Raw genomic sequence first — 14,361 nt, forward strand, 5'->3', positions numbered from 1 at the left:
AGGCAGCAGACCTGCCTGTGCATCTGTGTTCTGGAGCAGGAGGGCAGCAAGGAAGGGGCAGGAGCCCCCCAGGGAGCCCCGCAACCTCCTCCTCCCCTTTCTCTGCATCCTCACTCCTTGTCCCCCGTGGCAGTGCCACAGCGCAGCACGGGAATGATCCAGTGTGGGGCCACTGCTGTGGCACAGTTCCCAGGAAGGAGGCAGGGGCCAGTGGCCCCACTGAGGGCTCTGAGGGATGCCAGCCCCAGACCAGGATGGACAGAGCCAGCAGCCAGGCACCACACCAAGGCCATCAGTCCTCCTTCTCAAAGGTCTCCTCAGGGATGAGCGTCCCGAAGGGATGATCCCAAAAGTGAGTGGTGATGCCGAAGCCTGTGGGTGGGATAGAGAGAGCTGAGCCTACAGCACCACCATCACTGGGATGCTGCTGGGGCAGGGCGCAGCTTGCTCTACGTTAACTGGCATGGGGGGGAAGGGAGGAAAGCAAGGCGAGGGTGAGGAGGAAGAGCAGAAGGAGCTGGCTGGGCCATGCCGCCAGCCCCATGGATGATAGCTTATCTGGATGGGGCATTTTCTCCTAGGAAACTGGACAAAGGGCAAGTTGAGCAACTGCCGGGCTGGGGAAGGTATGGAGCAGACCCAGAGGAGCCCCGGGCCTCACCCTGTGCCTGACAACACCTCCTGGCAGGAGGAGATGCTGCTCCAGGCAGGGACAGGCACCCACATCCATGTCTCTGCCCCGGCATCCCCAGGCAGCATTGGTGCCCACCAGCAAGATGGATTGCTGCCTTCATCCCTGCACCACGCCAGCTCTCTGTCCTCAACCGGGGAGCCACGAAAGGTGTCCCATGGGCTGCAACACATCATACACTGCTTCCCCCTGCATCATGGATGGGTTTCCCCATCCCAAATCCCAATCCCTCTGCCCACACACACACAGGCAGAGGAGAATTTGACAGCCCTTTGCCCCTGCCAGCATGCACAGGCAGTGTGGCACTACCTGATTTTTGGTGTTCAAAGTGGTGCTTGACATGATAAGCCTTCAGGCCATACAGGTAGGTGCCCTTCTTTGGTGATCCGTAGTGGAGGTAATAGTGCATCATGTCGTAGATGACGTAGCCGCAGAGCCCCCCAACAAACACCGAGAGCCCCAGCGCCTCGGGCAGCAGGAGCTGCAGGACGCCATAGAAGAAGCCGATCACTAGCGAGGCTGGTACAGGAGGGAACACCAGGCGGGAGCTGTCAAAGGGAGACTGGAAGCAGAGAAGGATGGTGTGAAAGGGAGCTCCTAGCTCACCCCACATCCCCCAGTGCATTCTTGCAAAGAAGGCTGGGAAAAGCCAACACCAAAGCCTCCAGAAACCCTCCCCAAAAGATGAGCCCAGTGGCGAGAGCAGCCCCTTGCTGCTGCTGGTGGCTTTGGCTGACAGGTTCCCAAGCTCCACAGGGACATTTCCTCCAGTGAAGCTAGAGGGAGCCCATGGCTTTTTTTGTCTTCTCGCTTGCCCAACTGGAGCTTGCAGCTTTAACTCCAGCTCCTCTGAGCCCGTCTTGCAGCCCTTGCCGGTATTAAGTAAGGGCCCTGCTTGGGGCGAAGATGCCACAAGTCACACCATTGAACGTGCACCAACAGGCTCCACCTGAGCAAAGGCCACTGTTCCCACGGCTCAGTGGGTGCCAGCAGAGGTGTGAGCTGCGACTCACCTTGTGATGCTGCCCGTGCAGCAAGAAATGCAGGGTGATGAGATAGTAGTTACTAGCAGGTGGCTTCATGTGGAAGACAAAGCGATGGATGAGGTACTCTAGCAGGGACCACAGGAACATCCCCAGGAGGAAGATGAAGGGGAAGTAGTATTTGTGGACGGGGATGGAGTACTCTACACAATGAGACATGCAGCAGTTAGCAGGGCAGGTGATGTGCGGGTGATCTTCTCCATCACCATCCTCATCTGGACAAAGCTCGGCTCTCCCTCCCTCTCATCTGCCTCCTGCCCAGAGCTTCCCCAGGGAGCTCCTCAAGCACCACTCCAAACCACATCTTCCTTTGATTCCTGTTAATTTATACTCTTTATGGAAACAGTCAGCTTCTTGCTGCCACAAGGAGCCAGCAAGGGGGGTCCCCTACATTCCAGATGGCAATGGGGGCTTGGATGTGCACTGCAGGGACAACCCTGTTTGAACAAAGCTGCTTCACCCACCAGAATAAGGCAGAAGGGACCTTATCTGTGCAGGCAGCACTCGTGACAGTTAAATAGTGCTGCCGGTGCTGGGTTTTTATTATTTTGGGGGAAAAATAATAGGTTTGTTGGGCACTTTCCCCCGCAGAGCATTTTTCAGCCACCTCCTCCTTTCAGGGCTGGCTGCCAGCCCTGCATCGTTGCTAGAAGAATTCAGATTTCCCCCAAACACATTCAATTTTGGGGCAAAAGAACAAACCCAAAACCAAAACAAAACCAACAAACCCTTGGCAGCAAGGTGCCAAATGCCATGAGGAGTAGGAGGTTGCCAGTGCAGCTGGGCACAGCTGACACCGGGTGGCACCTTGCAAAAAAACCCAAAACCCAAAACAACCAAAACCAAACAAACAAAAAACCAAACACAAACAAAACCCCTCCAAAACAAACAAACAAACAAACAAGAAAAAAACCCCCCACAAAAACAAAACCAAAAAAACCCCAAACACAAAAGACCCAACAAAACCCCAGGGAGCCCAGCAAAAGAAAAAAGGACAACAAAGACAACAGCCTGCCCCGGCCACACTTGTTATTCCCGGGGGAGCAGACAGTGGGAGATTCAAGGGCAGGTGGTTCAGGCAAACAAGCCCCACACTGTGCGATGCCAGCAGCGCTGAGAGCTCGGTTTGTTCGCCTGCCATGCCAGCATCCAGCTGTGGCCCAGGGTGGGTGTCAGCAGGGTTGGCATGCACCGCAGTACCCATGGGGCTTAGGTTTGGGGATGGAAGGAAGGGAGGGAGGCAAGAGGGAGCAGGCTGCATGCTCCATGCCTCTATCGATGCCCTTTGCAGGGACAGAATGGTGTGGGTGAGAGGAGGGGATGGAGGTGGGTGAGCTCAGGCTTTAAAGCAGTGCAGGTGGCTTTGTGCAGGGGACATGCCAGTGGCCATGGGGACAGGGGGTCACCTGCTGCTTGTGCATGTGGCTCATAGTGAGTGTGCATGGAAGGAGGGATGAGGAAGGGATGCAGAGGTCTTCCCCACACCCAGGGCTGTCCCCTGGACCCAAAGTGGGAGCAGTGAGTGAGCCCAAAGGCTTTGCTGTTGCTCATACCTGTGGTGAAGGATGAGAAGAGCCTGGTGTTGCCCTGGGCAAGGGAGGTGTAGCTGACCCAGCTGAGATAGAGCACCACGGGAGCCCACACCATGAACACCACATACCTATGGGGTAGAGGGAGATGTCAGGAGAAGCGTCCCATGGGGTGGCAAGCTGTCCCTCCCTCCCCATAGAGGTACTGGCACAGACCCCAGGGGCTCACCATGCTGTCTTGGAGAGGGACTCGAGGAAATCCAAGTAGAAGAGGCGGATGGGACGATCTACAGGCTGGTGTACCCACTCGTCATACTTCTCCCCCAGGTAGCCCACCTGCCACAGTAAGGGCTTCTGCCAGTCCACCAGGTCCTGAGGGAGCAGACACCGGTTGTACCCACACACTGCCCTGGTACTGGGCACAGAGCTGTGGGATTTGGGGCTGCAAAGCCCTTCCCATGCCCCATAAGCAGCTGCTTCTTGCTCCAAACAGCCCCAAGCTCCCCATAAGCACCAGCATGGGGCAGACAAGCAGAGCCAGACACACATCAGCTCCATCTACACACAAACATGGGGCTGAGCTCACCCCTGTGACACTGGGTACCTGCCAGCAGTTCAAGGTAAAGGTGGCTGTACCCAGACCTGGCTCAGCATTAGGCCCCGATAACAGAAGCTCTCCCTGCTCCATGCCAGTGCTCACTCCATGCCAGTGAGCTGCAGGTAGGATGTGGAGCCCATCTCCATGGCATTGCCCTGACCAAGGGCTTTTCTCCTTGTGGAGAGGACACACAGGGTGAATACAGCCATTTGAGTGCTCCAGCAGCAAGGAGCAAAGCAGAAAGGGATGGGGAGCAGGGATATAGGATGGGAATGCAAACACCAGTCCCTGCTCCCATGCATAACTGCATTCAGATGGCTGCAAGAGCAAGAAGGGACCCATGCAGGTACGCATGTCTGCATGGAACAAAAATAGAGAGACACAACCAGCAGCACCACTTCTGCTGTTGCTCAGCATCCCCAGGCACATCTTCTGCTGGCCTAGCCAGATAAGGTGGTTTCTTGGTCCCACCCCTGCCCTGGGACAGAAACCATGCTCACCCCACCAAGCCCCAGGCCTGGCACCTCTCCATCATCCAGCCTGTGCCGTGTGGCACCAGCGCAGCACCAGCACCTGGGGCTGTGCCACCGGTCATTTGGCAGCGGTGGTAGGGGGGTGGCTCAGTTTGGGGTGTTTCAGGGTAAAGAGCCAAGGTGGCCATAGGCATTTTTGGGACTCTGCTGCAGGCAGGGATGGATGTGATCACCTAGGAGAGGAAACAACCCCAGCCCACAGTGGGTGCATGGGATAGGGATGGAGACACCCTCCATCAGGGAGGTAGAGGAAAAATCAGAGCAAAAAGGTCACTTTGGAGTGACTGATTTTAAAGGCAGTCAGCAAGTGAAATATAAAGATGGGGGAGGGTGAAAGGTGTTCTCCTGCTCAAAATAAAAATATCTTTTGCAAGATAAAAGCACACTCACTGAGGAGCATGCAAGGCACAGCAGCCAGATGGTGCCATAGAAGGCAGGGACATTCAAAGGCCCCTTGGGGACAAATCCCTACCCCTGTGGCATGCTCAGATTGGAGCTGGCAGGGCAGGGAGCACTCTGCACACATGGGGATCACCCTGTCTGGGCCAAGGGTTCCCTTAGTGCTCAATCAAGGGGAAAAAAAACAAAGTGGGAAAAAGCAATAACTGAAGCAAGGTGCAGCCTGGCAGCACATCCTGCTCGAAGGGCACAGCTGCTGTCAGAGAAAACCATCTCCTCCCACGCCACCACAGCAGGAGCCTCCCAGCATGGCCATGCCTGGGCAATAAAGCGGGAGTGATGCTGTCTGTGCTGGGAGAAAGGGCAGAAGCAGCCAGAATGGCCCGGCTCCCTCCTGGCATCCCTCCCATCCCAGGGGTCAGCAGACAGCCAGCATTCCTGCAGGGAAGAGAGCTGGTCTCCCCCAGGAGCACTCTGGCAGACCCCCAGATCTCACCTTCTCCACATCCACTATTTTACAGCGAGGATCCATCTGTGTTGGGGTCTTGGCTGCAGCATCTGCCACCTGCTCATCCACTGGCTCAGCAGGGCTCTGGAAAGGGAAGGAAAACCCCACAGTGAAGCACCGGTGGCAGATGTGGTTGGGGACAGTGATGGCCATGCCATCCAGGGTCACAGGCACAGTGAGACCATGACTGCTTGCTAAATGAATAAGGGGGAAAAATCTGATGAATTTAAGTCAGTACCTGCAGAGCAGGTTCCCAAGGGATGTGGCCACCAGCTACCCTTGAACTGCCCATCAAGCATCGCATGCTCGGGTCTTTTTGGAATCTCTCCCCAAGCCCAGTTGTCAGAGCACCCCACCATGCTGCTGGGAGGGCACCTGGTTCTGGTGCTTCAGGGGGGCATCGCTGGGTTAGTGCTCACCACACTGGTGATGGGCTCCCTCCTCCTCACCCCGCTGCTCTCCAGAAAAAGCCCAACTTGGCATTTTGGTTCCCGAGGTTCATTTTGGAGCCAGGAAGTATGGCACAGCCAGTGCCACCACCCTGGCTCTGGGCACAGGGAAGAAACGCAGCAGGATGGAGATCACCGCAGGGAAAAGGCAAAGTGCCCTTTGCAGGGTGGTGCTGGGCTGGGCACCTTGGCCACAGGCTACGCAAGATGGGGTGGCGGATTTAGGTTTGGCTAGAAAAGGCACACCAAGGCTTTGGGGACACAGCAGGATGAAACCTAGGTTGTGGTCCTACTGCCAGGGCTGGCCAAGAAACAGGAGAAACCTGCCTTGTGTGAAGCTTGGAAACAAATCCGTCATCAGCTGCTGGCGATGGCCTCCTTCCCACAGCCCTGCCAGCTCTGGCGCCGGCCCTGCTGCTGGCATGGGGCTTGGTGAGGGCACAGCATGCCTGTGCAAGCCTAACTCCAGCCATGCCTCCCAGCACCAGCAGCCTGCTGGGTCCCTGGGCAGGACATGCCAAACATGCCTTCTCTCCCACTTTGTCACCTCGAGTTACCCATTAACCTGGCAGCAGGGTACGGTGTGGCCCAGCAGCCCCGGCACACCAATGCCCACTGGGGTTCCCAGTTGTTGCAGGGAGGAAGTGTGTCCTCCTGGCAGCAATCGGGGGTCCTCAATGTACTCTCCCCACTGCTCGAAGAGGGATGTGATTCCCTTGAGGGATACAAGAGCATCACATCCCTATTGGGAATAAACCCCCTGGCAGCTGCCAGAGGAGCTGGGATGCAGGAGGACCAGTGTCACCTCACTAGGGCAGACAGGACTTTACTCCGTGCCACACTGGTGACACCGAGGTAGGGCCTGGGCACTCCTTGCCAGCCAGGCTCCCACCTCCTGTCCCAGGCTAGCCAGATTTCAAGCCTCATTCCACTGGTACAGGAGCTACGCTACCCAGCCCCAAGGCAGCACCTCACCCTGGGGCAGGGTAGGGCTTATTTCCAGCCAGGCTGGACTTGAGCAGGCATCAACTTTACTGGAGGCAGAGCACCAGCATAAGTTCTGGACCACCACACCTCCCTCTGTGAGGGTCCCCACTGCTATTTTTGGCTTTGCATGCTCTGTCCTTCAGGCAGACATCCTGAAACTGAGGTGGGATGCCTTGAAATCCAGCCGAGGATGGTCAAGTTATGGTTTTGCCCCCTCCCCACAGGTGCTTTGGAAGAAAATTTGGCTTCGAGAGAGAGAAATGGCTCCTCCATCCCCCAAGAAATGAGCCTGTGCTTTCCACCTCAACACTTGTACCTCAGCCTTGCCGGCAGCAGGAAGGATGCTTAAGAAAGCCAGGCTGATGCAACCCCCAGCACCTCTCCTTCCCTTTCCGAAATGTCCACATGCCTCCATCTCCCCTGCCCACGGACACCCAAGCACCACGTCATGCCCGGAGGCTTCCCTGTCCTCCCAGGTCAAGGAGGTGGATGGGAGCTCAGACCGCACCTCACCAGCAGCACCCAGTCTGGGCAGGATGGGTGCCACCAGTGAGATGCCATCACCCTGTGTGTGATGGCAGCTCTGTTCCAGCACCCAGCCTCACCTGAGTCACCTCCTGGTGAGGCATGGTGTGGCATGATGTGCTGTGGTATGGAATATCCCTTTGGCTAGTTTGGGTCAGGTGTCCTGTCTCTGCTTCCTCCCGACTTCCCCTCCTCCCTGGCAGAGCATGAGACTGAGAAAGTCCTTGGTCAGAGTAAACATTACTTAGCAACAACTAAAAACATCGGTGTGTTATCAGCGTTGTTCTCAGACTAAAGCCGAAAACACAGCACTGCACCAGCTACTAAAAAGGAGAAAAAAAAAGTGACTGCTACTGCTGAACCCAGGACACCTCCTCAGCGGGGGAGCAGGAGGAAGGCTCTCCTCTTGTTCATCCCAGGGCTGGCACCAAAAGAACCAGCAGCTGTGGCGCAACTGGGTGCAAGACATGCCTGCATGCCCCAGCTCGCTCCCCAGAGTGGCAGCATGCTCCTTCCTTCCCCACACAGGGATCCTGCATGGACCAAGCCCCACCAGCACCCAGACCAGCAATGGGACTTCAGCCCATCCTCCTCCTCCTCATAAAAGGTGGGTTTGAAGGAGGCTGAAGGGGTCTTCGCGAGTGCCAGGCTCTGCCTGTTGCCCATGGGTGATGCTAATGCATCAGAGTCATCCCCAGGCAAACAGGTTCTGCCAGGAAAGATGCGCAAGAACCTGATGCAACGAAGGGAAAGTTAACACTTACGAAAGGCCATCTTCCCACTGCCACCCCAGTGAGGTGCCAGCTCTCCTGCTGAGAGGCAAAGGGGCCAAACACTCAGGGCACAGTGCAATGTGGTGACCAGGTGACCCTGCACCTGCCCCTGAGCATCCTGCTGCCCTGCACAGGTCAGGCAGGGAGCTGAGCACCGGTCCTGCGCCAGCTGGAGAGCACTGGCTATAGAATCACAGAATGGTTTGGGTTGGAAGGGACCTTAAAGCTCATCCAGTTCCAACCCCCTGCCACGGGCAGGGACACCTTCCACTAGAGCAGGTTGCTCCAAGCCCCTGTGTCCAACCTGGCCTTGAACACTGCCAGGGATGGGGCAGCCACAGCTTCTCTGGGCACCCTGTGCCAGCGCCTCAGCATCCTCACAGGGAACAACTTCTTCCTGAGATCTCATCTCAATCTCCCCTCTGTCAGGTTAAAGCCATTCCCTCTTGTCCTGTCTCTACAGGCCCTTGTCAAAAGCCCCTCTCCAGATTTCTTGTTGGCCCCTTTAGGTATTAAAGACTGTTACAAGGTCTCCCCTGAGCCTTCTCTTCTCCAGGCCGATGCTGCCCCACAGCAGGGATCGAGGTGTTAGAAGAAAAACAAAATCCAGCTGTGATGCGGGCAGGTACAGATAGAAGGGATGGTCTGGCATGAGGTCCAGTGTGCCTGGGATGCAGGCAGGAGGAGAAGCTGGAAACCTCCCCCTGGCCCAAGCAGGGGGCTTCCTGCTTCCTGCAGACCACCACTCCACCAGCAGCCCAGACCCAGTTTTTCTACCCCAGAGCCTCCAGGACCTTCACCAAGCTCCTAAATGAGCTCAATTTGCTGATGTCCACATGGGACAAGCTGCGTTGGCAATGCAGGCTCAGGCATGCAGCATGAGGACACCCCACGAGGCACAGGGAGCCCAAGCAAGGTCCCCACCCATGGTGGCATGGTCCCAGCATCACCATCCCACCAGCATCATGGTGCCTGGGGCAGTGGCTAGCAGAGCCCACAAGGCTGCATCTCAGCCCATTAAACTGGGTGCAGCAGGACTATTAAAACAAGGTGGAATTTAACTTGTTCTTATGATAATAATAAAAAAAAGCCACTTCTTATTGCAATGCCTGTGAAGAACATGTGAGTGCCTATGTCCAGGCAAGCTCAGGTGCAATGGAGAACCAGGGCAAGCCCAACATGAGGTGATGTGGGTAAAAGGAAGGGGAGGACACCAACCCCAAGAGGGATGGGAGATTCACTGTGACTCACGGCCACATCACACACCCCAGAGAGGCTGTGATGAAAGTCTCTCATTACTTAAATTGAAGGGGTAATTAGATGATCCAGTTTCCCTCTAGCAAGGCTGCTAAAATACAATGTCTAGTTTGGGTAATTGTTGCTTTTCATGTTGATCTCCCCTATACATTGTTTGCATAGATAAAGAGTTTGAGGGTTAATTTGTCCTTAGCCAAATGGAGCTGGGTGACACAGAAGAGGGACCTGCAGCCGAAGGATGGAGCCAAGCTCCTGAGAGCAGCAGGAAGGGGTGCAGAGAGGTGTGCCAGCAGGATGAAGGCTGCCTCTCATCTTCCTCTTTGCTTTCCTGCACTAATCATAGAATCACCGACTGGTTTGGGTTGGAAAGGACCTTAAGATCATCCAGTTCCAACCCCCTGCCACGGGCAGGGACACCTTCCACCAGAGCAGGTTGCTCCAAGCCCCTGTGTCCAACCTGGCCTTGAACACTGCCAGGGATGGGGCAGCCACAGCTTCTCTGGGCACCCTGTGCCAGCGCCTCAGCATCCTCACAGGGAACAACTTCTTCCTGAGATCTCATCTCAATCTCCCCTCTGTCAGGTTAAAGCCATTCCCTCTTGTCCTGTCTCTACAGGCCCTTGTCAAAAGCCCCTCTCCAGATTTCTTGTTGGCCCCTTTAGGTATTAAAGACTGTTACAAGGTCTCCCCTGAGCCTTCTCTTCTCCAGGCCGATGCTGCCCCACAGCAGGGATCGAGGTGTTAGAAGAAAAACAAAATCCAGCTGTGATGCGGGCAGGTACAGATAGAAGGGATGGTCTGGCATGAGGTCCAGTGTGCCTGGGATGCAGGCAGGAGGAGAAGCTGGAAACCTCCCCCTGGCCCAAGCAGGGGGCTTCCTGCTTCCTGCAGACCACCACTCCACCAGCAGCCCAGACCCAGTTTTTCTACCCCAGAGCCTCCAGGACCTTCACCAAGCTCCTAAATGAGCTCAATTTGCTGATGTCCACATGGGACAAGCTGCGTTGGCAATGCAGGCTCAGGCATGCAGCATGAGGACACCCCACGAGGCACAGGGAGCCCAAGCAAGGTCCCCCACCCATGGTGGCATGGTCCCAGCATCACCATCCCACCAGCATCATGGTGCCTGGGCAGTGGCTAGCAGAGCCCCACAAGGCTGCATCTCAGCCCATTAAACTGGGTGCAGCAGGACTATTAAAACAAGGTGGAATTTAACTTGTTCTTATGATAATAATAAAAAAAAGCCACTTCTTATTGCAATGCCTGTGAAGAACATGTGAGTGCCTATGTCCAGGCAAGCTCAGGGTGCAATGGAGAACCAGGGCAAGCCCAACATGAGGTGATGTGGGTAAAAGGAAGGGGAGGACACCAACCCCAAGAGGGATGGGAGATTCACTGTGACTCACGGCCACATCACACACCCCAGAGAGGCTGTGATGAAAGTCTCTCATTACTTAAATTGAAGGGGTAATTAGATGATCCAGTTTCCCTCTAGCAAGGCTGCTAAAATACAATGTCTAGTTTGGGTAATTGTTGCTTTTCATGTTGATCTCCCCTATACATTGTTTGCATAGATAAAGAGTTTGAGGGTTAATTTGTCCTTAGCCAAATGGAGCTGGGTGACACAGAAGAGGGACCTGCAGCCGAAGGATGGAGCCAAGCTCCTGAGAGCAGCAGGAAGGGGTGCAGAGAGGTGTGCCAGCAGGATGAAGGCTGCCTCTCATCTTCCTCTTTGCTTTCCTGCACTAATCATAGAATCACCGACTGGTTTGGGTTGGAAAGGACCTTAAGATCATCCAGTTCCAACCCCCTGCCACGGGCAGGGACACCTTCCACCAGAGCAGGTTGCTCCAAGCCCCTGTGTCCAACCTGGCCTTGAACACTGCCAGGGATGGGGCAGCCACAGCTTCTCTGGGCACCCTGTGCCAGCGCCTCAGCACCCTCACAGTAAAGAACTTCTTCCCCATTCCAAACATAAGCAGGCAGCAATGCTGGATGCCTGCAGGACCACAGGCTCCTGCATCCCTTGGCATGGGGATGGTGCAGCCCTGGGACCTCCAATGGGCGAGGAGAAGCACCAGCAAAGCCATAGGGGTCTAGAGTCAGACTGGGGCAATGCACCACCTCCTTCAAAGAGCTGCTTGGGGTTTGCCTGCCCAAAAGCAGTCAGAGCAAAACCCAAGCACCACCAATGGCATCAATTCCCCATTCTCCCTCCAAAAGGGATTTTTGGGGAGTGGCAAGTCCATCAGAGCAGCTCACACATCAGGTGCGTGCTGGATGCATGCCAGACAGCAGGCAGCATTTTTCCCTCCCCCGTGTTACAACCTGGGACGGTTTATCTAGTGCCAGGTAGTGTCTGATCTCCCTGCACCCTGGCATTATCACGCTGTGTATTTGCATAGGGACAGTGGCAATTCCCATTGGTGTGAGAACTTGTTTGTCCGGAACCTTCCTTCACCCCAACCCATTGGGATCGTCATGCCTGCAAGGAGGCAGCGGCAGCAACGGGTGTCCCAACAGACAGGGTGCCATTGCTGGGACCCAGGGAAAGAGCAGGCATCACGCTGGGGCTGAACAAAGCCCCATCTGTGGCACTGCCACCTATCAGAGCCAAGGCTGTGCCTCAGGGAGCAAGTGCAAACAACAAGCCCAGAGGGACTGACCAGTCACCGACCTTGCCAGGATGTCCAGAGGGGAAAGCGGCCAAACTGGGCTGGCAAAGGGGCTGGGATGGCCCCACTGCTTGAGCATCCTGGGGCAGCAGCGCCTGGTGCCAAGCTGCCTCCTGGAAGTCCACCCGGCAGCAGCGCAGCTTCCTGGGGCACTTTCCCTTCTGCCTGGGCAGTGGCTGAGTGTGGGGCTGGCGTGGTGGGGACAGTGCTGAGTCACAGCCACCCTTATCCCACACCCAGACATCAGGGAGGTGGCCCGGCTCCTCATCCCAGCGGTGGCCACTTGCTGCCCACAAGCCCTGGTGCCCAGCACCCCGGTCCCTGAGGGCCAACAGTGCCAGGAAGGGTGCCCTGCCCCATGGCTCTGCTAAAACCCACAGAGTTGCATGTCCCCATCTCCCATGCCCCTCCAAAGACCCCAGCACCTCCATGCCATGCTGGCATGCCAGAATCCACCATCAGCCCAACTGCCCAGCATGGCCAGGGTAGGATGTGTCCATGGGATGGGATCCCAAAGATACCAGGCTCTGTGTGTCTGGGACATGGTCACTCTCAAGCACCGAGCTGCCTGGAACCTACGTGTCACGGGATCCTCTGCACCTCAGGCCCCACGGAGCCCAGCCCCACTGACACTGACAGCTCCAGACCTCCCTGGAACCAGTGCATTCCATGCACCCGGGACCTTTGTACCTCATACACCTCAGGCACTGTCCACACAGAGGCCTGGGAGCCTCAAACATGCCCTGCCCCATACACCACTCATGCTCCGAACACCCCAGGCCCTCCACAGCCTAGAGACCAAGCACCCAGTGCAGCTCCAACCCGGATCTGGGTGCCATATACACCCTATATGCTACATGCACCCCAAAGACTCCATGCCCTGTACACCCCAGACCCTAAACAGCTTCTGCACGTCCTGTACAGCCTCAAACCTATGGAGCCTGGACATGGAGTCCCCTACAGACCCTGTACAGCTCAGACTCCGTGCACCCTGGACTTGGGGTGCACTACAGACCCCTGCACTGCTCAGATCCCACACAGCCTGGGCCTGGGGCACCCTATGGGCTCTGACATCCCGGGCCTGGGACACCCCAGACCTGGGGCACCCTGGACCTGGGATACTCTATGGGGTCTGTACACCCCAGACCTGGGACACCCTGGACCTGAGGCACCCTATGGGCTCTGTACACACTGGACCCACAACACCCTCTGTACTCCGTACACCCCGAACCCGGGGCACCCCGCAGCCTCCGGCGGTACCTGCTCCTCGCCAGGCTCCATCTCCCCCACGTAGTACTGCTCCAGCCAGCGGCGGGCGTTGTCCGAATGCCGGTGCGGCGGCCCGTCCAGTGCGGCGCTCACGTCGGTGCCCGCCCGGCGGCGCAGCAGCTGCTCCCCGCCCGGGTGCAGCCGCACGAACCCGCTCAGGTCGTAGAGGCGGCGGCAGCAGGACACGAGGCAGGCGCCCTGCGCGCAGCGAACCCGCACCTCGGCGGCGCTGAACGACCGCGGCGACGCAGATGGTGGCGACGCCATGGCCCCGCTGCCCGGCGCTGCCCGTCCCGGACCACACCGCTCCCGCACGGCACCCACACCACCAGACTCTGCCGGTACCTGCACAACCGCATGCACGCATATGCCGACAAAGCCACGCCCCCCCCGGAGGGGCTTAGTCGTGGAGGCTCCACCCCCTTGCCGCGAGGGAATTGGGGGGGGGATAATTGGGGGCCTATGAGTAGGAGATGGGGAGAACGGGGCACCCCGGGGGGAAATGAGGGGCCTACGGGTGGGTTATGGGAGGAGTGGGGGACCCATGGGTGGGTGATGAGGGAGTGGGGCACCCCGGGGTGGGGTAATGGGGAGCCCATTGATGGGTGACGGGGGGAATGGGGCACCCCGGGGGGGGAGAATTGGGGGCCCATGGGTGGATGATGAGGGCAGTGGGGCACCCACGGGGGGGGGAGGGGAATGGGGGGCACACGGGTGGGTGATGGAGGTAGAGGGTGTCCACGGGGTACCCCAGGGAGAGCACAGGGGCATGCTTGGGGGGGGCAATCCAGGTGGGTTATGGGGGTTCTGGGGCAACTGGGAGGGGGAGAAGTGGAGTATTGGCACTCCAGGGGGAGGGACAGGGGGTGGGAGTATCTGGTGGGGAGTAATGGGGGGTACGGGGCACCCCCCCAGAAGCTCCATGGTGGCTGAGGCAGAAGGAACCCCAGTCCCAGCTCAGAGCCCCCCAGGAGAGTGGGGTCCCTCCTGGGGTCCCTCTCAAGGCCACCCCACCCCAGCATCACTTGCCATGAGGCGCTATGCCCCCCCCAGCTAATTAATAATTAAATGTCACACACGTGATTAGCTGGGGGGGGGGGAGGGGCATAGCCCAGCACCCCAAAA

The 14,361-nt window shown here is 57.3% G+C and overlaps 1 protein-coding gene across 1 annotated transcript; it reads right to left on the minus strand.

Moving 5' to 3' along the window:
• Window positions 1-290: 290 nt before the first annotated feature.
• Window positions 291-13,503, minus strand: LOC115619010 (fatty acid 2-hydroxylase-like). The gene is made up of 7 exons (XM_030511027.1): window positions 13,228-13,503; window positions 5,290-5,385; window positions 3,493-3,635; window positions 3,288-3,394; window positions 1,705-1,877; window positions 1,001-1,253; window positions 291-372 (listed from the first exon to the last, which is right to left on the minus strand). The coding sequence occupies exons 1-7, from the start codon at window positions 13,501-13,503 to the stop codon at window positions 293-295; spliced, it is 1,128 nt and encodes a 375-aa protein (XP_030366887.1). The 3' UTR covers window positions 291-292.
• Between the last annotated feature and the right edge of the window lie 858 nt (window positions 13,504-14,361).

This window comes from Strigops habroptila, chromosome W, assembly GCF_004027225.2.
Source record: "Strigops habroptila isolate Jane chromosome W, bStrHab1.2.pri, whole genome shotgun sequence".
Lineage (NCBI taxonomy): Eukaryota > Metazoa > Chordata > Aves > Psittaciformes > Psittacidae > Strigops > Strigops habroptila.